Raw genomic sequence first — 23,407 nt, 5'->3', positions numbered from 1 at the left:
ATATTTATGAGACTTCTTTCATTTCATTCAACCGCTGAGTTATACTGAGAATATTATTATTTACGATTAAGTAGTAGAGAACATGGATCTTGAATTTCAGCTACTTTATCATTGTAATGATTCAATCGATTCATATGAGACTCTTATACATCTGTTGGCATTAATATTCCGAAATCTTACATGATTTTTCACTGGTTAATTTGGTATCAGTATTCATATTGCCAACGATACTGCCATGGACGCTGTGCATACAAAATTTGATGGTGATGCAATCGGGATTTGTAGTGGAGCACCATATACTGTGTACGAAAACTGCAACCCCATAAATAATTCATTTTAATTAAACAACCTTTTGTGATGCGCACACTAGACGAAGGAGTGTAAGGATCCTTTTGAAAACAAGTGATCTGTTTAATAAATATTTATTGCCTAGTTTGAATATCTGTTTCACCATCGTTAATCCATTGTCCAGTAACCCTGTAACCGTTATGCACAACCATGTACTTTCCCTTTTCCGCAAGAATAACTATATTCATCTTAAATACGATCAGTATATTTTAAAAATCTAACGGTTAAACAATAAATATTTCTAATAACATATTTACAACGAATCACATCAGAATTGTTTACAGATTAAAATAATAAACTCTTATTAAATGTTTTCAACTTTTACTGCTAAAACACGTAATTACTCTTTGATCTTAATTAAGTCCAATTGTTCCATTTCCTATTTTCTGGAGTTAATCTTATCGAATGTCTTGATTTTTACACCTGCTGTCAAATTGTCACCGTAAAAAAACAGGACAATACTGTTCTACATTTTCTTAAAGAAAACAGTACATAATATTCTGAAAACAAATTCCACAGAAATAATCTTTAAAGGAATTCTCAAGGGTTGAAAACATATGATATTGGCTTCAGTTCTTGAAACAGTTGAGGGCAATCGAATCTTTTTAAGATATCAATAATTAAAATTACAATACTCAACTGAAACTATTTCTCCAATCATTTAAATATTTAATCCTTTCAAGATATCAATACTTTCGAAATAAAAAAACTGAGACCCATTTTGGCGCGGTGGTCCTACTTAATAATTCTATCAAACTTACAAACTTCAGAGGACAATTAACAAAGTGTAACAATATAAAACAGTTAACTTCCGAAAGTTTTCAACCTCCGGTCAAAACTGACAACGACAGACCGTGATCCACGGCTCGCTTCCGTCCCGTTCATCTTCAGGGCCCGTTCAGCGCGGGTCTCTTTCGTCGTCCGGGACCGACCGGGCCGTTCGTCGGCGATCCCTCTCTTCAGGATCGCCGCCGCCGCGGCCGAGAGAAAGAGGAAAAGAGAGGACGGAGGCTTAAGTGTAGCGTGGAGGTGGCGCCAGGCCCCTCCTTCTAATAAAAGCCGCTCACTAAGCTCCGTTACACAGACAGTCACAGAAAAGCCGACGAGAGCAGGAGCCGCCGAGAGCTCCTTTCAGGCCCTCTTTTCCCGAAGCGGTTCGAAAAGTTCACTAAGTGACGGATTAATAAACGGTGTGTGGTGAGTTCCTCGGCGGGCACGCGTTCTCCCAGTGACGAGATACGGGAGAGCGAGCCACGTGACGGGTTCCGGTGATTAGTGTGGAAACTGTCGAGCTTCCTGGATACTTTCCGTCCTCTTCCAAGAAACGAAGGAATTGCTAAAACATAAACGATCGAAGGCAAATGAAGAGATTGTTAATCAAATCAAATTTCAAGGGAGAAAATCGAATTATTTAAATGTCAAGTAAACAGTCAAATATACATTGAGTTCAATCGAAAATTTGCTCTGGAAACTATAAAGCTTCAGTGATTGCTTTCAATCTGATTCGTTTTTTATTGCCTCTAGCTGATAATATACGCCGTTGTTCTCGCTTTCTAATGTCTTCGCGTAGTGTCACACATTAAATTGACTTTTCCGAGGGCGAAAGAGGTACGCGCATCCGCGGATGTCATCGATGAAAGTGCCTTCGAGGTTCGGAACGGTGTGCAGAGGTAGAATTTCTCGCGAACGAGCAGCATGTTCGTTTAAAAGAATCTTTCGAGACACGTTGTTCGGCGACGTAGTCCGCTCGTCGACGGACCGAACGTCTCGAGGAAGGCTCGACAGTTTCGCGGCGTGCACGGCGTCGTCCTGGAGCTCTTGTCGGCCGTCAGTGTCGTTCGCGAGCTGGTGCCAGTCAGTGAAAATGATCGTGTAGTGGTTCTCGGCCGGGCACGACGGCGGGCTCGAGGAGAAAATCGAAACTCGCGTGCTCGCGGCCGAGGAAAATTACGTTTTCCATTCCCCGGCTACGTGCGGCGGTCAATCCGCTCGAAAAAACGTGGACGAAAACTCGCGTCTTTGGTAGTTGAACGTGGCTCGCGGGTTTCTACGCGTTTCTGGGAAATTTGAAAGCGCGCGGTTGAGAAAGATGTGTGAAACATCGAAATTATAGTGTTTCTTACTCTGTTTCCTAATGGGAATTAATGGGAATCTCTTCGATTGGGTTCTCCGACGTTGAATTTGCATAGGAATCTGTAGTCTGGTTATGGTATTCGCCTTTGAACCAGTTGTAAGGGTCATTTTTGATAATTTCTTATAGAGGGCGTTTCGATATAGAATACAAAATTTGACAGTTGATTCAGAATATAGTAAATAATGTTATATAAATATTAAACGTTATGCTATTGTTGCATCAGAATCGAGGAATTATGTGAAAGTAACAGATACACTTACGATATTGATTACATTTGATGAACTGGAAGCTTTTTCCTGAATTTTGTCCATGTTTCTGGCGAATTGACCATCGTACGACACCGGACGTTTTACGGAGACCCACGTGTCATTGCTATTCGACATTCTTTCAACGTCGTGTCACCGTTGAAACCTTCGATTCTTGGTTTCCTTCCTTTGTTTGCCTTTTTCACTGAGAGAAAGGTTCGACAGCGATGTCCGGAGTCCTCTCCTTTCTCCGTTGGATACGAAAAGCGCAGCTATTAGGTCATATAACAGGAAATATCGGATTTCTTGTATCCACAAATTGACCGGCTAAGTGATCAGTTATAGGTTCGGAGGTTATAAGTTCATTCCGGTTCATGTACACGTTGTAGGAAATGCGTACAGGCAAATGGTGCGTATTTTGATTGATAAAATGATTGTTTGAACGAAAGGGAAGCAGTTTTTCTCTTTCTCTTCGAGTAATCCGATGTTTCTATTACACGACCCAGTAATTTTCTGCCACTGTCGCTTCGCGGTCTCGAAAGTCGCGTTCCTCGTGACGGTTCTTGCTTGGTTACCGTGAAAATATTTCAGGAAACCTTTGGAAACGCTTTTCCGATGATTTTTATACACTACTATGTACGAGCATCCTGACACCTGACGAGATCTTATTAAACTAGCCACGTCTTTATTATAATACAATATTATTACACAATTAGAATTATTACAATCATTAATCAAGAGAAGAGACCATAAGAAGATTCTTTGAAATACACAAAACCTTCAGCAGATGAAGCTAAATTACGTATCAACTTAAACAATAGAGACAAAAAAAACCACGTACCAATCTATTGTCTATTCAATTCAATCATTGTTTGCGACTCGGTCTTCCAAATGCGAACACTTCTAGCCGAAATGACGTTCGTCGTCAAAAGGTTAAAATTGCTTTAGGTTTCTTAAGCAGTTACGTTACATTCAAGCGTGGCAAAGTGAACGTGTTCAGGCGCTTTTAATTATCGAGATCATTGCACAGAGCGTGTAAGAATGATATGCACGCGTGTATCCTTCGGTCCGACGTGAATGCGAACTTTAGAACGGTCAAAGGAGCTGTAGAGAACGCGTCACCTATGGACGTTGAAACACTTTGTTTCTTTATCTTTTAAACATCCGCATCGAAACGTGGTTTTTACTTTGGTAAAGATATAAGTTGCAGAAGTCTATTATGCATGCAGACGAGACGATCGCCGTTGGCGCTCTGTTTTGCCAATATTTTTCTCGACCGTACGGTATTTTTTCGGCCTAATCTCTGCGACAGTAATGTGCGGTTATATTGAAATTGCTAACGCTCGACCTCGAACGCACAATCTTGCACCATCGGATAGGGGACGCGCGTGCTGAATCTATATTGGCTAGAAGTGTCGCCACCATTGTATTCCGGCTGGCCGCTCGTTACTGAAATTATAGGCTCGTTTCGGCGGTGAATCGTTCTGCAACACCACTTGAATTTCTAGCTCGCCCTGTGCAGTGCGCGAGGAAAACTAATACGATGACAACACGCGTCATTCGGTGAATGTTTGTTAAACGAAAGGAAAGTACGCGCGGTTGTTTCCTGGAGTGAGCGGAATATCTGAGGAAATCCTTCCAAGATAGTCTGCCCCATTTTGAGTCGAGTGAAGATAGAAATTTCTGTAGAAAATGTCCACTGTGCCTTCGAAGACTCGAATCTGAAATATTCTCCTAGTTCTCCACAAAATTTCCGATATTTCGAAACAAGAAGTGTCCACCTTTTCTAATCTGAATATTACGATTCGAGGAAAGATAAAAATCTCTCTCTTAGTCTATTCTAGATTTCACTTAAGTTTTTATTCGACACTTCGCTTATTTTCTTATTCTACATTTCTCTCGACCCTAAAGAATAAATTACAATATTCAATATTTCTTTTACTCTCTCTTCCCCTTATTCCATATTTCACTAACTTCAAAATTCAATAATTCTTTTATCCTCTCTCATCCCCTTATTCCATATTTCTCTACCATTAATTCCACGTTTACTCTCTCAGCACACGTTCCCCTCAATATTTTATTCCACATCTCTCGTCCCTTCATTTTCAATATTCAATATTTCTCTTATTCTCTCTATCCCCTTATTCCATATTTCACTAATTCTTTTATCCTCCCTCATCCCCTCATTCCATATTTCTCTACCATTAATTCCACGTTTACTCTCTCAGCACACGTTCCCCTCAGTATTTTATTCTACATCTCTCCTCCCTTCGTTTCCAATATTTAATATTTCACTAATTCCAATATTCAATAATTTTATCCTCTCTCATCCCCTCATTCCATACTTCTCCCAACCATTAATTCCACGTTTGCTCTCTCACCACATGTTCATTATTCTCCATCTCTCGTCCCTGCATTTTGCATTTCACTTATTCTCTTATTATCTAATTGGCAGCCGGCCATCGCGACCGATTGTAAAACACGGCAGTCCATCCTTCCCGAGAATCTCCAGCACTCAAGATGCCAACGGCATTCCCGACTTTCATTTGGTCGAAAGTGATAGTTTCGAACGTATCCATGCTCGAGAAAGGAGAACCATCGCCCCCCTCGCTCCCCGTTCCTTCGGCGCGAAGATCGCCGTTGCTCCTTCGCGTTCTCGTCTTTGTCCCCGGGATCCTCGCGACCGGTTTCCGGTTCATCTCGAGGCACACGCGTGCAACACGACCGCCACCTTTCACTTCTCTCTCGCCGATGCCCAAATTTTCCTCCTTTGTCGCGGACTGCGAACGGTAAAGCATTGAACGAACTCGGTTTCTTGCAGATACGCTCGAAGACCACAACATGAAGTCCACGTACATCGTCCTGGTAGCAGCGTTCTGCGCGGCTTTGGTGAACGCTGGCCCGCTTCCCGGGGGACAACGTCTTCAGTCCGAGGTAAGCGCCACGGGAAAAAGAGGCGTCGTCCGCGACGAGCCAGAATTCGCTGGAACTCGTTCCCGATTCGACTTCTCGCTTGCCTTATCGGCGCAGGGCCGCTTTATACCTGTTTCCATAGATTAACCGTATAACTGCCAGTTGAACTGGATAATTTCCATCTTGGCAGCCGCAAACGAAAAATTTCCAGGCATTTCATGCTCGAGTACTCTGGATCGTTTAATGTCTATATTAGCGCATTACCTTCGCGTTGATATTGATGGAGTGATGCAGGAATTTTCGAATGTCGGCGAAGAGAACGAATTGGAAATTAATTGGTGCCGCACTTTTCGCGTGGAGTAAAGTTTTCAGAAAATTATCGTGCAGCATGGAGGACGTTTTAATTGGTAGATAATGATTCGATAGTAATGATTATATTCTGTAACTGGACTACGATGGAAGCGAGGAGATGGAATGAAGAAGTAGAAAGACAACTCGTTGACAAGAAAAATAGGTCTCGTTTCGTTGAGTCATATGTTGATTACGACGTTTCTAGCGATTCTTATCTTTATGCCAGGTTATTAAACGGAAAGAAAACATAATTCGTTCGCGTGGCAGCCAGCTAGAAATCGATAGGTTTCGAATATTACGGTAGTTTCTCTATTTACCAGCGAAGAATGTTAGAACGGAAAAATAAATCAGGCGTTACGCAAATCCGAAACTCAGCCTGTCGCAACGGAGACATTCGAAACGGGAAATATCGTCTGAACCAGCCGGCAATCGGACGTGTACGTGTTTCCCTCGTTATTCGCCGAAGATTATGTTATAACCGACATAAGGCGATTACAGTGTCCTCTCGACCACGGTCGTGTTTCTTTTACGACCGTGCGCTCTTGTCGTTTATCTCGTTCCAGCTTAGAAATATCATTACCACCTGTTGACAGAAAGTTCCATCCTCAGCAAACTTTCGTTCGCAGTAATGAAGCCCGTGTATATCGTACACTAATGGAAGAGGATTGTATTGTATAATGTTATCGCGAAGATTGAGTCATTGAGATAAATCGGTTGTGGATCTTCGTGCGAGATAGAAGTCTCTTGACGTAATTTGCAGAGATCGGGGTTAAGATTTCAGATTCTCCGTCAACGTTTACGCTATAATTGAAGTGCAAATTATATATTAAATTCAATTATCTTCCTCGAATTCGTGTTCATCTTTCGTCCGTTGAACCTCAAATCGCGAGTGTCGCAATGAATAAACGAACAGAACTAAATTACGTTCGTTTAAATTTACTTTCGTAAGAATAATAAACGATTGGAACTGATAGAGAAATCTGTAAGTTTACAAAGTTACGTAGCCAGGCAATGATATTCAATATGGCCGACGCTCTCTCGCAAAGGGTTGATTCGTAAGCGAGCACGAGATTGCGTAACGATCATGTTACGATGACTTTCTCTGTGTCACTGGGCCGACGGGATGCGCGACGTCGCGTCGTCGATCGAAAAATAACGTCCGTCGCCGCTAGGGACACCGGAATCGGTGAAAGCGCGGTTTAGAGTTCACGAAATTCGCCGGTCGAGCTAAAAGCGCGGCCGGTCAACCGTCGAGACCATTGGGAGAAGGAATGTGGACAGTGTGCGGATCGGTTGCGAAAGTTCTCGCCTCGATTTCGACGGCGCGAGCCGATCGTTGGACCGAGGCGTTCGATTCGGTGATCAGAGATGATGTTTCACTTTCGACGGGCGGCCTCTTTCACTTACGGCCGAGTGCTACGACCTCGCGATGGAATAAACACGCCGGGAGGAAACTTCTGATCGCCCCCACCTCCGCTTCTTCTTTTCCCCTCTCTTCCGTGGCTTCGTAAAGAACCGAGAATTTGGTGAACCGAATAAACTCGTCGGAAGGGAACGTGCGGTCGTTTCGATCTTCGTTCCTTTTGTTTCCCTTTTTCTGTTACGAAAAACATCCGAGAATTCGATCGCTTGAATAAACATGATTATTAAGTGATCGTTCTGTCTGTCTCTACTTTTTTCTCTTCCGAGTGGTGGAAACACCCGAGATCTCGTTAAACTGAATAAACTCGTCGAAAGATCAGCTTTCGTCTGTGTATCTAATTTTCCTTTCTCTTTCTTCGCGGCTGCAATAACAGCTGCGATTTTGAGAATCCGAATAAACACGTAAAGGAATTTTTCAATCGTTTCCATCTTTCTTCCATTTTTCTTCTTGTTCCTCGGCTTCGCAAACATTCGCCGACTTAAGGAACTCAGAAATAGAACCTACGATTTCTTTGATTTCCATTTTTTCTACGAAGCGGTCAGTTTCCTCTTCCTCGACAAGCGTTCGCTCTCAACGTTGCTTGTCGGACGATCTCGCTTTTTCGGGGAAGCGATCGTCCGCCATTAAGTCGGCGGGCGGCCCACGCGCGACAGCGGCAGTGCAAATATTTTAATTGCTCTCGAAGATGACATTGAAGCCGAACGGTTGTATAAAGCACGTAAGTGTTGAGTTGTCCTCTCAGGTTTTTCCCGGAGAACCAGTCATTGTCACCCGGTATAGCTTTATCATTAAACCGCCTTCGTGCAAATATCTTTCAAACGTCAAGAGAACTTTTAACATCGTTTGTTTCTTTTAGCAACGTCTAAATCGAAGTGCCACTACATATATTTGCATGCCTAAAATCAACAATGACTACAATACTTAGAACTAGCATAAATAAACGATTCATGTATTCAGTTTCCAATATTCTTTGCTTACAATTGAATAGATAATACATACATCGTGTTTAGATAAACGAAATATCCTATACAGATAATAAACACATCAATTTAGATAACATCAGACAGACTTCTTGCTACATCCACTAATTGGACGCACGATATCCGTTGTCCCCGAAGAACCTAAAAGCCATCGGTTCGATCGTGCATCAGTAAGGAAGGAATGCCGTCGCTCTGGAGGCACGAACGTCGAGTTCGTAAACTTTCTCGCCGTCGTAAATCTTTCATGACGCGCACCGGATCCCCGCGATTGCACTCATTGTTCTCCCTGATGAGCCGGTTAATGAGCGCCTAGCGCAACTGGTTGATCGACCGACGAATTAACTTGCCGTTGCGCAAAGAGGAAGGTCATCCGCGGAATCGCCGCGTGTGGCGCACGCGTGTATGTTCGAAAAATACGGTTCTGCGGCTTTTATTCGTTCGTTTCGGTGGGAAAGAGTTAGACAAGCTTAGCCAGGCAGAGACGAGCGTTCGGCGAACGATGAAATACACGGTCCAACGAAAAGCCCGGGGACGGCCGAGTCGGCTCTCTTCTTCGGCCCGACACTTTCACTGGCCGCGAACACTCACTGAGTTACACCGGACACTTTCTTCGCTCGATCGATGCCCAATGGAAAGCGCGTGCGTGAGCGTGCACGCGTGTTTCAACCTCTCTCTGATCTGTGATTCTTGGGGCACCGTGGCCGACAGTGGTTCCCAAGCGGTCTTCTTCTAGCGTACCAAAGAAAGGATACATTAAGGTGTGAAAATATTTGAGCATTCGCTTCTGGAATGATAACTTTTGATTTTCTGCTGGAAAATACGAGGAGAGATGGTAGAGCTGTGCATATTCGTTAGTATAATAGGTGTATTTTTAATCTTCCTGTGAAAAAGGGTAACAATCGAAGTCAAATTAGTGGAATGTAATCAGTTTGGTTGTTAATTTTCACTTATTATTATTGGTATTCTACATCTTCTAAATGTATGACGATGTAGGCTCATTTGAAAGTATCTTCTCTAACTTCGAATAGAGTTCGTTCGCTCAAATAGAGTTTGTTGAAAACTTTCGAGTTATTAACACTAGGATCTCGGAACTTTCATCGAAGCTGCTTGAAAGTGTCGACAGTAAGAACAGGCAAACGGATTGCGATCAGAGTTTAAGCGTTAAGAAACAAACTTCGTAAAATACAACTAGTTTCTTCTTTGTAGCTGTAACATTTAATCCCAAGGTGTTTCGTAATCGCGGATTTTTAACAGAAATTAAGCAACCCGAAACGTTACACAGGAATTCAGTGAAGCACAGTGGGTAGCTGAAAAAACACAGTGTTTTGCCATCGACCTAATTCCGAATATTATACAACAGCTAATTTCTATTCGTTCGTCCTTCGTTGTCTAGGATAAATCGTCACGTGTCTTAATCAGCAAGTTTTTATTATCGTTTTTTGCATCGTCCAATAGTTACAAAAACGTCCAAGGATGACATTTTAATGAAATGGATTAACGGCTTTTCTCTCGCTATCATCGTGGAGCTCGGAGACTTGAACGCGCGGACATAGTGACACAGTAGCCTCGGAGACTTCAACGCGTGGTCGAGCATGTCTACGCTCTCCGCTCACGCATCCACTGAATCTCGACCGAGTAGCGAATGAAATCTTCATCAATCACCCGCGTAAATCTCTCTGCTTCTTGTACGATGTATAGAGAAAGGGTTACACGTGGTAGTAGGCTCTAGGAAGTGTACAGAAACGTTTCCTGGATCATCCATAACAACGGCTACTCACCGAGAGATCGATTATTCGAAAGTCCTGATTTCCGATTGCATCGCGAGATGATTTCACCGGTGCAAGAAGTATAATTAATGCCGATAAAAATACTAACGTTCACTGCCTTCTACGAGTACCTCGAAAACTTCCTAATGAAAGGGAAATGCGATCACTAGGAATAAAGAACTACAGGAGACGTCGGTTAGAAAATTTCTTTTAAAATCGTGTGACAAACGATTCTTATAGAATGTATTCCTACGATAACAGTAACAAATTCGTTTAAATTCCCTCGAGTGTCAGAATACTCATGAACGACAGCATAAGTGTACCGGACAGGAACGAATATCGTAACAGCTGGTCGAACGCGAGCGGGATTTCAGGGAAAGTGAACCATGGCAACCGCGTTGGGCAACGCTCGAGTCCGCCACTGTCCAAGTATCGCTAAACTTGATTCATTACACGCTTTGCGTCATTAATACACTGCGAATGGTTATGCGTTTATGGGAAATTTGAAAATGGAGAACCGCATAGAATGTACACGATAAAAAAGATATATGGAACATCGAGTGTCAAATAGAATATCGAAATATCATATGAAAAACTACACAAACTGCAGGCAACACGTGGCAACGTATAAAATATCGAAAGTACAATATTTTCTACAATATTTATTAGGAAGAACCATTCTCTATAATAATTCTGGTTTCTTAATTGTCTAAAAACTTGAATTTGCCTAAAGATCCACAGTCCATTGCAAAGACTCAACGGATTCGCTCGTCCTGTTTTTTCCGTGTTCCTAATTGTTAATCGCCGTTCGCGTTACCCGAGCAAATAACGTTACACGTAATCGTAGGTATAGAAGTCTCTTACATTAAACCGTGGCGGCACTAATACGCCGCTCGTCTAATAATACGCAATCCCGTCGTTTAGCCCCGCAACTCCGTTCGAGTTATTGTTGTACGCAACGCCGCTGCTCCGCCGTTTTACGCGACCGTTCTCTCATCAACAGCGGACCGCCGATCAGCACATGTTTCTCGGCGATTTCTCGTAATTCGAAAATTGCCGTTCATAAATCGTCGAACACCTTCGACGGGATTGTTCCGCGGTGCCGCGGTTATTATGCAACGGCAGTTCGGTTAACGCGTCTCGATCGCTTTCAACGTGGTTTCCGGTTAACAAGCGAATCGCGGGATCAAACGTTTCCTTATTGCCATCGCGATGGAACGATATTTCTTCTCCGTTGATTGGAGCACGATGTGTTCGGTAAATACGCGGAATGATTTGTAAACAGTTGCGCAAGGGGGAAGTGATTCATATGAAAAAAATGAGTCAAGGGTGTGGAATAAAAATGCTTATCACTAACTCCTTTCTCTATAGAATCAAACAAGTGCAAGTCGTACAAATTTCATTCGATGGTTTCGATTTATTCTTTCATGTGGAATTTTTCTCCGATTGAATTATCAATTATAGATATTCTAGATATATTTGTTAGTACAAAATTTCGTTCGATTATGTAAAATATTCAAATGCGCTGTTAGTAAGAAGATAGTTTGAAAATGGTTGCATTATCGAGGGAATTATCGTTGAAAATCAACTGATACAGATGTCAGTTTGAACACTCTATATTGAGTTCAATGACGATGAAACGCAGCAAGAGATTCAGGGGAAGTGGAAACAGAATTGTAGGGACAAAGGGAAACTGTTTTCAGGCACTCGATCGGCTGATGGTCGTCGAAGCCGACAACGAGGCCGCCCTAAGGAGCAAACGGACGATCGGTATCCTGCGGGAATTGTTTCCCGATGTTTCTCAGGTGAGCCGCTGCTGAACAAAACGCAGTGAAATCCTGCAGACGGCCAGGACAATTAGAACCTCTAATTTTAACTCCCCGAGATCCTGCATCGCTCGATTGAATTCTCCGGAAAAGGACATTGGACGTCCTCGAGATTGTATCGCAGCAGGGAAATCCCGTAGAATAATTAAACCCATTAACGTTGATATTTTGGCAAACAAGGACACATGGAAATTACATTTTTTGGAATTGATATTTTTAAACGATTGGAAGGTTTTCGTGGAGAGAAATGTTTATTAATTGGAAAGTGAAGAGTCTTGATTACGCAGACCTCTCTTCGAGGTGGGATTCAATTAACATTCGAATAGCAATGCATGGGTTCATTCAAGTTTTCAGAACCTTTCTTTTGAAGCTTGTTAAAGCTAATTGAAATTAAGTCTATTTGCTTTGAAATATAATTGGAAACATTAATAAGTAGATTAATAGAGCTGCATCATATCACATGCATCGCTGTTTAGTAGACGAAGATGTTTTATTCAGAAAACAATTTCATTCGCACTGTTCCCATGAAGCTAAAATTAACGAAGTCAAATTGATATGAAAGTTACAATCAGGTCAATAATTTGTGATGATTTATAAGTAGACTGTAGAATAGAATGTTCTACTGTGAAAGAGGAACGTATTAGAAGAAGCTTCAAAAGATTCTCGTTTCGACGGTGAGACGCAGAAACATTTCGATGGCGGAGAAATTGTTCACGAATTGGCATTCCTCCTAAGAAAGTTTTACGTTTGATTCAAGATACAGCCTGATTTTCCTCGTACACGGCGTGTGTCGTTAATACATTTTGCGTAATCAAATGACGCACGTGTCCAGTTCAGGTCAAATGTAATTCTAGTCCTGTACCATAATTCTTCGAAATAAAATACTTTACGATTCTATTCTGTCCGTGTTAACTGTAGCATTCGATAGCTCTTTCCTTTCTCTATGAGATTGTATAATTAAATGTTCAATTTCAAACACTGTAGATTCACTAACAACAAAGAGCAGTCGTGTCATAGAAAATGATCAAATTTGAACATTCTCATTGTCTTAAATCAAATGTTCTTCTGCATTTAAGAATCTATTAATATTATTCCGAAGGAAACAATTTATTACAGTATATACAGGGTGTACTATGACATGTGACACAACTTTGATGGATTCATCACACTAAAATAAGAAAATAATGCAGAATTTCTTTCGAGCGTGATCCTTTTTCTTATGTTAGTGCACTGAGTCATCAATAAAATAGTGTCGTGAAGGAAAATTCCATTTCGAAGGAAGATTTTACAGATTCCCAATATCCAATTACCCACGTGTATTTACATACAGTTACTCTTGTACACAAGCCAAGGTACAATCTCGAGCAAACTGAGACCGAAATTACCGCCTTCCGCGCGTCGTTCCCCATGTCTCCCAGCACGACCGCCGAAATCAGCCGCCATATCGGCAGTCTCGGGCACCTTGACGCTACGACCGAGTAAACCACTCCTCTAGTCCGCCGCGAAGGCGAACAACTCCGAATCACTGTCCGATCGAGCCGTGCACGAAAAGCGGTCCCAAGAAACAGACGAATTCCGTCGACGCGAATCGCACGATAGCTCTCGCCTCTCGACTGACAAACGCATCAGACAGCCAAAGCTCGACCATGCACGACGGTGAACGTGAAATACACGAAACGAGCACCCCACAACACGACTGAGAATGCGCTGAGGTCGCGATCGACGCGCGAAAGACAATCGGAAAGCCAAAAACCATGTAAAACTCGAGGCCCCAGACGGTCCTGCATAGATCCTCCAACATAGAAACAAAGCACAAACCATAAATAAACCAATAAATAACTGATAACGATAAAACTACTAAAGCTATTGCTAATACGGACCATGGAAACAATGAAATTCCATTATACCTTACCGGAACGTTTTTCGAGTAACAAATTCTAGCGATCGAATCGATTGCTCCCTAAATCGAAGATGGAGTGAGTAAAATAGGAATAAATTGAAATATTTAAAAGAACAAAGTAAATAAATAAAATAAAGAAACAGAGTGGAGAAAGAGAGAGAGAGAGAGAGAAAAGAGGAGCTTGCCTCGGTCTTCGACCAGGTCAGCTAAGCGCTGTTGTTTTCTAGATGATCGAACAAAAGGTGAACGCGATAGTCGCGGAGGTCATCCGAGTACTCGGCCCGACCTTGCTGCGCAATGTCCTCGGGAATAATCAGCAGACCGGTGGCGGTGCGACTGTGCCGAGCGACGGGTCCACGGTGACCGTCGGGTCACCGTTCGGCGACGACGACGACGAAGATGACGCGAACTGGGTGAAATCGACCGATCAGAACGGTTCGAGGGTCTCGGTCAATCTGCCGACCTTCCCGCCGGACGAGAACGAGGACACCGCTACCACTACCACGTCGCTGCCCCCCGAGGGTGAAACCACCACCGACAGCAACTCGCTGGCGTGACCTGTTCACGGCCAGCCTGGTAAAACGTTGGAGGTCAATGAACACGGTTCTGAAGTTCGCCAATTGACGAGGATGATCACCGCGCAATCGGGACTGCTGCGGACACGCAAAATCTCTCTGTTCTGTCCACAAATCGCTATTCTTCTTCCTCCGTCTGCTAACTATTCCTCTACACTTCTGTCTGTCTATTTGTGTGTTGTGAACTTGTCATTGGTCTTCTGTCCGCATTGTCGTGCTCTCTGTCCTCGCGTGATACCCCTCTCGAGGAATCATCTTTCTGTGTTCTCACGTTAGGCGAAGTGTTATCAATGTCTGCGAATGACCATTGATCTTTCAAGTTTCTCCTCCCTTCGTCGATCCGTACGTCACCTCTCGCTTTCGATTCATTTCAAGCTTCACCGGAGAAAGACCGTTCTCCGCGGTCGTGACTGATTTCACGTTGAACGAGCTTGAGGAAGGCCGACGGCCTCCGTCGCGGAGCGAGCCGCGTCGATGAACCTTTTACTTCGAACGTTCCCACTGTTCCATCGACGCTTCATCGTCATCGATTCCACTTTCTCGGATATGTGCTTCGCTTCTCTGTGTGCGCTCGGAGCTGCATTAGTCGCCTGTCATCGTCGCTCGGCGTTGCGTCCGTTCGAACGGACGGCCGCCCGTATCGCCGGGCGAAAGTTCATCGAGCGGGTCGAAGGTTTCCGAACGTTGAATCGAGGATACTCGCGGGTAACCGATGGGAAAATGTGTTCGATCGACGGGCGAACTGTGCGCTCGGCGATGCCTCGATGATCACGATGATCGCCGGAGCGTTTGCACCCCGTGGATACTCCGCTTCAACGAACTTCAGGGATACACTCGTCGATACGTCGCAACGACTCCCAAAAGGGCGTCGGTCTCGATCCGCGGACTATTGGGAATCGTTCGACTGATCTCATAATCCGACTCTGTAGCGCTTCGACTGACGATCCATCGACTAATAACCGGCGGCGCGTGTCCCGATCACGAGACATCGAGAGAACACGCGTCGCACGCCTCGTCTAATTCGCGGCGAATGCTCGGCGCGTTTACGCTCGATCGCCGTCGAGTCGCAGAAACGCTCGAACGCGTTTCTGAGAGTTGATCGGTTAAATTGCGAGTGCCAGGCCGCTTACTGTGAATAATGGGAACGCGGTTTTCGTGTTCATGCGCTTCGAGGTGCTTGGATTGCACTGCGAGCCCTGAATCGTGGTACAATTGAGGCGAGAGAGTTTTTACGGCCGAAACTAGGAAAGAAGTAGAACAAAGGAAATCCACCGCTTGTAGCTATGTTCTCGTTAAGAACAATAATGTTTAATCTATGTTCAGTAAACATAAAATCCAAAATCAGTCCCCTGATACTTTGAATTTTTATCTTCGCCGTTTCTTTATACTTCAACTTGAAGTTTTATTTCTCGATAATCATCCTTCCTTCTCAAAATCTAATCTTCAAGCGCAATTTCATTGCTTTCAATTATACCAGTGAACTATTTAGTAATGTCAGAACCTCTCTGGTCGCAATTCCACGATTCACAAGCCACAGTGTAGAACAACCAAGGACAAACGAAGTTCCTCGAAGCGAGATAACTCCTGCAAAATTTCACCAATGTCCTCGGCGATCAGCGATTCGTCCCGAAGTTCGAGGAGATCGATCGTGTAACATCTGTTTTCAGGACGTGAATCCGGAGGCGGAGGATAGGGTGAACGAGGTGGCGGCGGAGTCGCAGAACAACGAGGTCAAAGTGCAATTCGCCGACGAGCAGGCCGAGGAGACGGCGCCGTTGACGCCGTTGGACGAGGTGGAGGCCGAGGACGACGAGAACAGGAACAAGAGGTACCTGAACTTCGGTTTCGGCGGGTCAGGCAATTCCGGGAGCGGCGCTGGTTCCGGCAACTTCCTCTTCGACATAATTAGGGTGAGTTTCCCGGGAACATCGAGAACAGCCGACTGCCTTCGAGTCTGAACCACCGCCGAATGAAAAATGGAGGAATTCTAACATAAACATATCCAACCTCTAAACAACCTGTAGCAGAACTTCTCCTTTACATAATAATATACAGGCTATATACTTAACTATAAAATTACGTCCAAGCGAGACGTAAGAAACAGCATGCTCACAATAGAAATGAAAATAGAGGACTCCTAGCGAACTCCGCAAGAAAGATCGGTTCAATTATCAGCTGAAGTAGATGTACGTTTTATAATTTTCTTCTTGGGTTACACGTTCATTATAGTCCGTCTAGCTAATTAAAAATCGCAAGTGTCACTGTCGATGAACAGGATACGCGTGACAACCGATCAATCAGTTCCACCGCCGTCCTATTCGCAGCCGTTCTTTCCTCTCGTTGTCGGGAGAAAAAAGGGAACGATCGAGAAAAATCAATGGACATTTACGTCAGTAACGAAAGGATCTACAGCGCCGCGCGACTTGCCGGTCGTTTAATATTCAAGTAAGAGGCCGGCGCGGCGACCACGGCAAGGGCGCCTACTCGAGACGCCGGTGAAAGTCTTAGACCGAATTGCCGAGCCGCGCCGATTGCCGTTCCAAGGTTCCTGACCTAGCCGCGACCCGACCTCGTCGACGAATATCAGGCGTTGAAACCTTTCCCGTTTTTTTATCGTTACAGTTCTTTTTTCTTGGAGGAATGGAAACAGGATACCTTTTGAAAGAATTTTTTCTCGCACTGATGCAAATCGTTACAAGCAAGAAACGTTACTATAATTGGCTGCAATTAATTTCCTTCGCGAGAATTGATTTCTATACGTTCGCTGATCGAGGAACGTCAGATTGATTTAGTGGACATGCTTTTCAGACGGTTAAAAATAATATTTAAGATTTCGGAAGACACGTTGCACGTTGGTACTAAGATTGTTACCGAACCGACGAAACCGAATTTTTTCACAGCATTGTGAATTGCCGCGGAACTTCCGAGTTGCTGTCTGGCGTTTTGTTCGGCTTTCAATCGGAGCCCGCCACGCTTAATTGCCATTAAATTAATGAAAGTAACAACAGGAGAGTAACCCTAGAAAGTAATCCAAACATCGTAAAACATGTACGGAATCCTGTTTCCACGGTAATAACGTGATGATTATTAGAAATTTCTCTTGTTTTATTCAACGAACGGGTTATTCTCCGTTCGTGTGCCCGATTCATTGTCCGCGACCGTTAACAGCAGCCACGCGATCGCGACTGAACGCCGCTCGAAACTGGTCGACGAATGTCCGCCTTTTATGGCGTCGGAAATCTAGCATACGTTCTCTTAACGTCTTCGGACCCTATGAATAAACAATCCGTCCGCTGGATTCGATTTCTTCTCGCAGGATTTATGCCTGATCTTTCGATATCTCCACATCTTCAGTGGACACACCCCTATAATCAGACTTTAGAAGGAACAAAATTAATCAAAGACATTTCAATTACTTCAGAACGAAGTCGAAACGTCGATAGAACTCTAGAATACATTTCAATGCTCCCTCAAATCTCTTCCCCGACAAAGAAATAACACAACAAAACTTAAAATATCCATTCCCTAGGACTGAACAAAAGCATATTAATCGAAATACATATTCCACACAAAATTCAATATCTCCACATTTAATCGCAAACTCACAAACGTTCCAAGTAACCATTCTATTATAGAATTATTTGCTCAACGAATCCCCCAGATCCTCCACTTTTCATTCTAAAACAAAGACCTCTCCTCACAAAGAGGACCCGCAACGATCGAGCATCCTCCAGTGAAACCGGACTGGAAGTAGACACCGAGGGTACTTCCGGAAGGTGGGAAAGCGTCCTCTAAACACGAATTTCAGCCGCTTTTCAGGGGCCGGTTCATCGGAGAACGTGAAGGCGCGGCAGGCCAGCGAGGAGGCTGCTCCGCGATCTAACGCGAAAGACAATGAAAAAGCAAAACACAAAAAGGCAGGCGTACAACCTGAGGAGCGGATCAGTAAACGAAAGTTCTCGTCTCTGTTCTCGTTTAGCAAGCGGCCGACGGGGCGGCAAGAGCGGCGGGCACGGTGTACCGCGTGGTGGCAGGTACGCAGAGCCTAGGGCTCGGCTTAAGCGCCTCTCGGGACTTGGGCCCGGCTCCCCAAGATGCCGCCCCTGCTGCCGCTCCAGCTGGTTCCTCGTCCACGGCGGCACCCTCGACCAACGCACCGGCCGCGTCAGGAGCCGGCAACCTACCACCGGTACGCCAATCCTTCCGAGCAGAGCCGAACGGACACTGCCAACTGCACTTATCTCCTGGTGAACGGGGACCGACGGAGACACTCTCTGGACCCTCGCTCTCCTCGGCAATTCTCTTTGCCCGCGATTGCTGACCGAGGGTCTCTCGTCGTTTCCCGTTTATTCTGGCTTCTTTCACTCTCTACTCTCTTCTCTCTCTTTCATTTTCTCTGTCTCTACGTCTCTTCATTTCTGCTTCTTTTCACCGAGGGGGCTCTTATCCTGGAGTCTGGCGACTACTTCTTTCGAGAGGGTGTTCCTTTCGCGAAGTTACTTGGCTGGATTGATTAGATGATTGGATTGAACGGGAGTGATGGGATCTTCGGAGTTTTCAGTTGGGTTTGAATTAGAATATTGTGAGAAATGTGTATGGAATAGCTTGGTTATTCGTATGAAGTAGCTGTGTGGTTTACGTTTTTAGTAGATATTGGAATCTTTCAATCGTTTTTGTAACAATGAAACAATAGCTATAAACTTACATCGAATTCTAGTTCTAACTTTGGGGTGCTCGCGCTTTAAAATTCGTGAATTTAGACAGTTTCGTCCAGGGACCCTCGAAAAGAAGTAACTCGCACGTGTACAGATTTGCGAGTCGCATCTCGAACGGTGCTCGATGCACCCAGGCCACCTGCAAAGTATCGTAGCTGCACGCGGCCTGTGTTTGATCTGCACGTCATACTCCTCGCACGTGGCTAACAACCGCTCGTCTCGCACGTTCTTTCATTCGCTCTTCCGCAGTCCGTTTGTTTAACCACTCCGCTGTCAACGCGAACGTCTCTTTCTGTGTCTGCCTTCATCTTCGATTCTCTTCTTCTCCCTCTTTCTAATCTCTTCCTCGCCTGTCCTCCGTCTCTCTTTCTCTGTCTCTTCGTCGACTCGCTGGTACTTCTTCATCTTCCTGTTCTTCTTTGTTCTGTCGTTTCCCTCTGCCTTGACTGTGCATGGACTGCGCGCCAGGATCTCTACGCTTTCAATGTTTTGCGAATGCGAGTCTACAGGTAGACTGACTCTCGAAACGAAACGGAATGATTTCAGGAGAGCCTGGCGCGCGGTCGTTGAGACGCGCATCGATCTCTCATGGTCCTAGTGTGCGCCAGGTTTCAGTCGTGATCCAGTGTTGTCACTAATCAGCCTTCGTGCGCGTTCATGGCGAGTCACTGAAAAAGCACTGTCCGCTTTTGCTGGTTCAAGCGTCGATCCTCGACGTTGTATTACAAATATCGCTTCATTTTTTATCCTTCGATCTTCTCTGGAATCTTAACTTGAAGAACTTCCTTTCAGTCGCTTGCATCAATTTCAATTGTCGAACAGTCACGTTTATCAATACAAGAACAACTTCATTCGTGATCTTAGAAGAGCTACACTATTTTCGAAGCTGTGTAATTAACATAAAGTTATCAAACTAAGACGGTGTAAATCAATCGAATCGAACGCAAAGGCAACTACGGTTTCGACGTGCAAGTTTCAGTACCTCGCCACGAAGTCATTTAATACTGGTCATCGTCATAGCCCACTAACAGTCCTCGCGTGACAGTAACACCGTCCCCGTGTCGTGAAAAGTATGCAGCAGCCCCCAAACCCCGTGCCAACGGTCCCAACCAGCCCTTATCCAACCGATCCGCCCGGCCGACGGTCCCGACGCGACACCGACAACCACCGACTAAAGACACTCGGCGGACCAACCTGGCCGATTGGACGTCCCGGCCGATTCGACTCGGAATCTGATGGGCAGCCATTGATCGATCGCCGATTCTCTCGTTGTTGTGATCTCGAACTCGCCCATTGCACCGTATCTCGTAGCGACGTAGCTGTAGTTTTGAGTCGTTGCTGCTGGAACGCACCGATCGACGCCGCGTTTCCCGACGAATCGGTTCAATTATGGACAGCGTGATCGATCTTCTGGATTTGACGAAACAGCGGTACACGGTTGATCAATTCGAATTGAGCTATTTATATTCAAGCTGCAACTTTTTATCGTCCGAAGGCTAGAGAGTTTCGAATGATAATTCTGCAACCGAATCGTCGGGGAACGCGCGTGAAATTTGAAATAGCGAATTGACGCACGTTTATGGGCACTAGTCGTGCCAGAAGCTGCTAATCGCGGGCCGATCGAGAAAGGGTAAGTATCGGCGTGCGTCATGCTGTTATCGACTTCACAGTAATTCTATCGTATGGGTCTTGGTGAATATACGCTGTCTATTACAAGTTTGTCATTGGTTGGAATTACGACTAAGAATAATAGACCGATTCTTAATTCCTAATTTTATCAAGAAGATTAATGTCAAGCGTATGATAGTCTAAATATTCGTGAGCATATCCTACGTTGAAAGAAGAAAATTCATTAACAATTCAACACACGATGAGATACTTTCAAACGATAGCGTATGTCTTATTTTGATGCACCTGCAGGCTGTCCATACTGCGACAAACGTTGTTATAACCATCAGCATTCAAATAATCAAAGATTCTCATTTGAGACTTAACCGCTAATCCTCAAATTGTTATACACAAGTTTCTCAATAAGTACGGACAGCCTCTAAAATTCCTAGACTACGGATGCTTACGCAAATATAGACGTTCGAGCCATCGAAAGTTCCAAGTTCAGAATAGAATGAGACATTGTACAGTGAAACTTGAAGGAACAAGATCCGCTATAAACGCGTAAGATCCGTAATCTAAAACTCGCCACGAAACAATGTCACGAGCCGAAGGAGCGCACGTAAGGAATCGTAGCAGCAAGATCGATGGATCGTAGCCGCAAGTAGGATTCAGGATGTATTAGCACCGTAGTATCGGGAGCGCTGGAGCCTGGATCACGGAAGCTGCTACACACTGCCAACTGTCTGCCTCCCCAAATATTTCGAAAACGAGACCGTGTCGAAATTGTAACACGTTCACGGAACGGATCGATGACGAAAGACCGATCGACACCGGCGACCGGTTGTCTTTTATCCACGTTCTCTCTGTAACCGTGAACGGTCCGCGTGTCCTGAACGGTGTCGGGACTAACAGGAGCGTTTCGTTGCTTGCAGCTGGTAGCCGGAAGCGGAAGCCAGGCGAGCGGCGGAGCGGCTGTCGCCGGAAAAGCGGAGGAGGCGCCGGAAGCGGTACCAGGACCGGTCACCAGGCTGTTCGTCATCGCGAACAGAGGAATCTCGAATCTCATACAGGACCTCATCCTGGTGAGTATCCTTGATATGTCATCAGTAACATTGATTTGATCAGTGGATATGATCGATGAATGATTTGATCGTTGAATATGGTCAAACATGTTGAGATGATTTTTTGTTGCTGTTTAATTATAATAGTAATTTTTTTAGTTTTGATTGTGGTGTAGTGTACTGGAAGATTATCAGTATTGTATTGAAACATGATATTCATTGTTAGAAATTTGATTTTGTTTGTTGATACGTTATTAGTAATATATTGAGATTACTTTTTGCTGTCTAATTAATTCTTTTAGTTTTGATTGTGGTGTACTGTGCTGGAAGATTATCAGTATTGTGTTGAAACGTGATATTCATTGTTAGAAATTTGATTTTGTTTGTTGATACGTTATTAGTAATATATTGAGATTACTTTTTGCTGTCTAATTAATTCTTTTAGTTTTGATTGTGGTGTAGTGTACTGGAACATTATCAGTAATGTGTTGAAACATAAGTTGTGCTTGTTATTAGAAAAGGAAACGATAGAAATTGAATTTCTTCACTGACGTTTTATACACGCAGCAATTTGGAGCAACAGTTTGTAATTTAGGTAGTTTTTATGCTACGTCTATCTCACGTTCGAGTTAATTATACTTGAAACTAGTATCAGGTTGTGTTGGATAATATTGTGCAATTTCTGGTTTATCACGAGATTCTATTTGCATAGATGTAAACTTGCTTGTAAGGTGACTGTAGCTGGTTTTATTCGACTTGCAACCTGTTGGAAAAGTATCTGGAAGCATAAAGCATTCTTTGAGAAAGATTGATGCAATGGAAAACGAGCAGTTTCCTTTCGTTTATTAAAATAATCAGGAATATTTGAAATTCTAGTTCCATAGATTGTAGGGTTGTTACGAAATTCAGAGAATTTCTGTGGGAGACCGCGTGGAACTTGTATCCGGATTTGTACGCTCGTGAATCAAATTTCAATCAGTCGCTAATGTAAATAGATAGCTGCCGTTCCAGTGCTAGAATAACGGAAGAGAAATTCGATTAGTTTGAGCAAACAACTCGAGAACTTAACGACGGAAAGGCACAAGGGAGATTTGTGTACACGTCACGATTGTTAATCTCTTAACCGAATAACTGCTTTATTTCTCGATACACCTGATTACCAACAAATAATAAAAACTTCTCATTAATTACAAATTTCGCTAATTTAAATTCCGACAAATAAATACAACAAAAATACTGCTAAACACTCCTAACTACTCATAATTAGCGCAACTTCTCCAATAAACCATTTAAAAGAATTGTCCTAACTTATGTTACAGAATTTATAGCTAAAAGAATTATTTAAAAAAAATTCGTACAACCCTTAAAGCAAAGTACTCGCTATTATCCACTAACAATTGTTGAAACAACAATCTTTCGCGTAACAACCTCGAGGAATCGAAACCCGTTCGTTTTCACCGCGAGCAAATCAGCGAACGGCATGAATGAAACTCAATCCGTGGAACGCGACGATCACAATCGACGGTCAATCGAATTCCGCGGCTAGAAATCGATTATGC

General features: G+C 43.9%; 1 protein-coding gene across 3 annotated transcripts in view; it reads left to right on the top strand.

The window, feature by feature from the left end:
- Window positions 1–1,380: 1,380 nt before the first annotated feature.
- Window positions 1,381–23,407, top strand: part of LOC116430063 (uncharacterized) — a 29,637-nt gene continuing 7,610 nt past the window's right edge. The window contains exons 1-6 of one of the 3 annotated variants that reach the window (XM_031983708.2): window positions 1,381–1,538; window positions 5,549–5,661; window positions 11,864–11,965; window positions 16,129–16,371; window positions 18,441–18,650; window positions 21,720–21,869. In XM_031983708.2, the coding sequence (XP_031839568.1) occupies window positions 5,569–5,661; window positions 11,864–11,965; window positions 16,129–16,371; window positions 18,441–18,650; window positions 21,720–21,869 (798 nt within the window). In that variant the 5' untranslated portion in view covers window positions 1,381–1,538; window positions 5,549–5,568. Of the gene's footprint in view, window positions 1,546–5,548; window positions 5,662–11,863; window positions 11,966–16,128; window positions 16,372–18,440; window positions 18,651–21,719; window positions 21,870–23,407 lie in introns of all 3 variants that reach the window. The other 2 variants (XM_031983706.2, XM_031983707.2) reach the window with 2 other exon arrangements.

This window comes from Nomia melanderi, chromosome 6 (assembly GCF_051020985.1).
Source record: "Nomia melanderi isolate GNS246 chromosome 6, iyNomMela1, whole genome shotgun sequence".
NCBI lineage: Eukaryota > Metazoa > Arthropoda > Insecta > Hymenoptera > Halictidae > Nomia > Nomia melanderi.
Note: the sequence above shows the minus strand (reverse complement) of the source record. Positions and strands in the feature narration are given on the sequence as shown.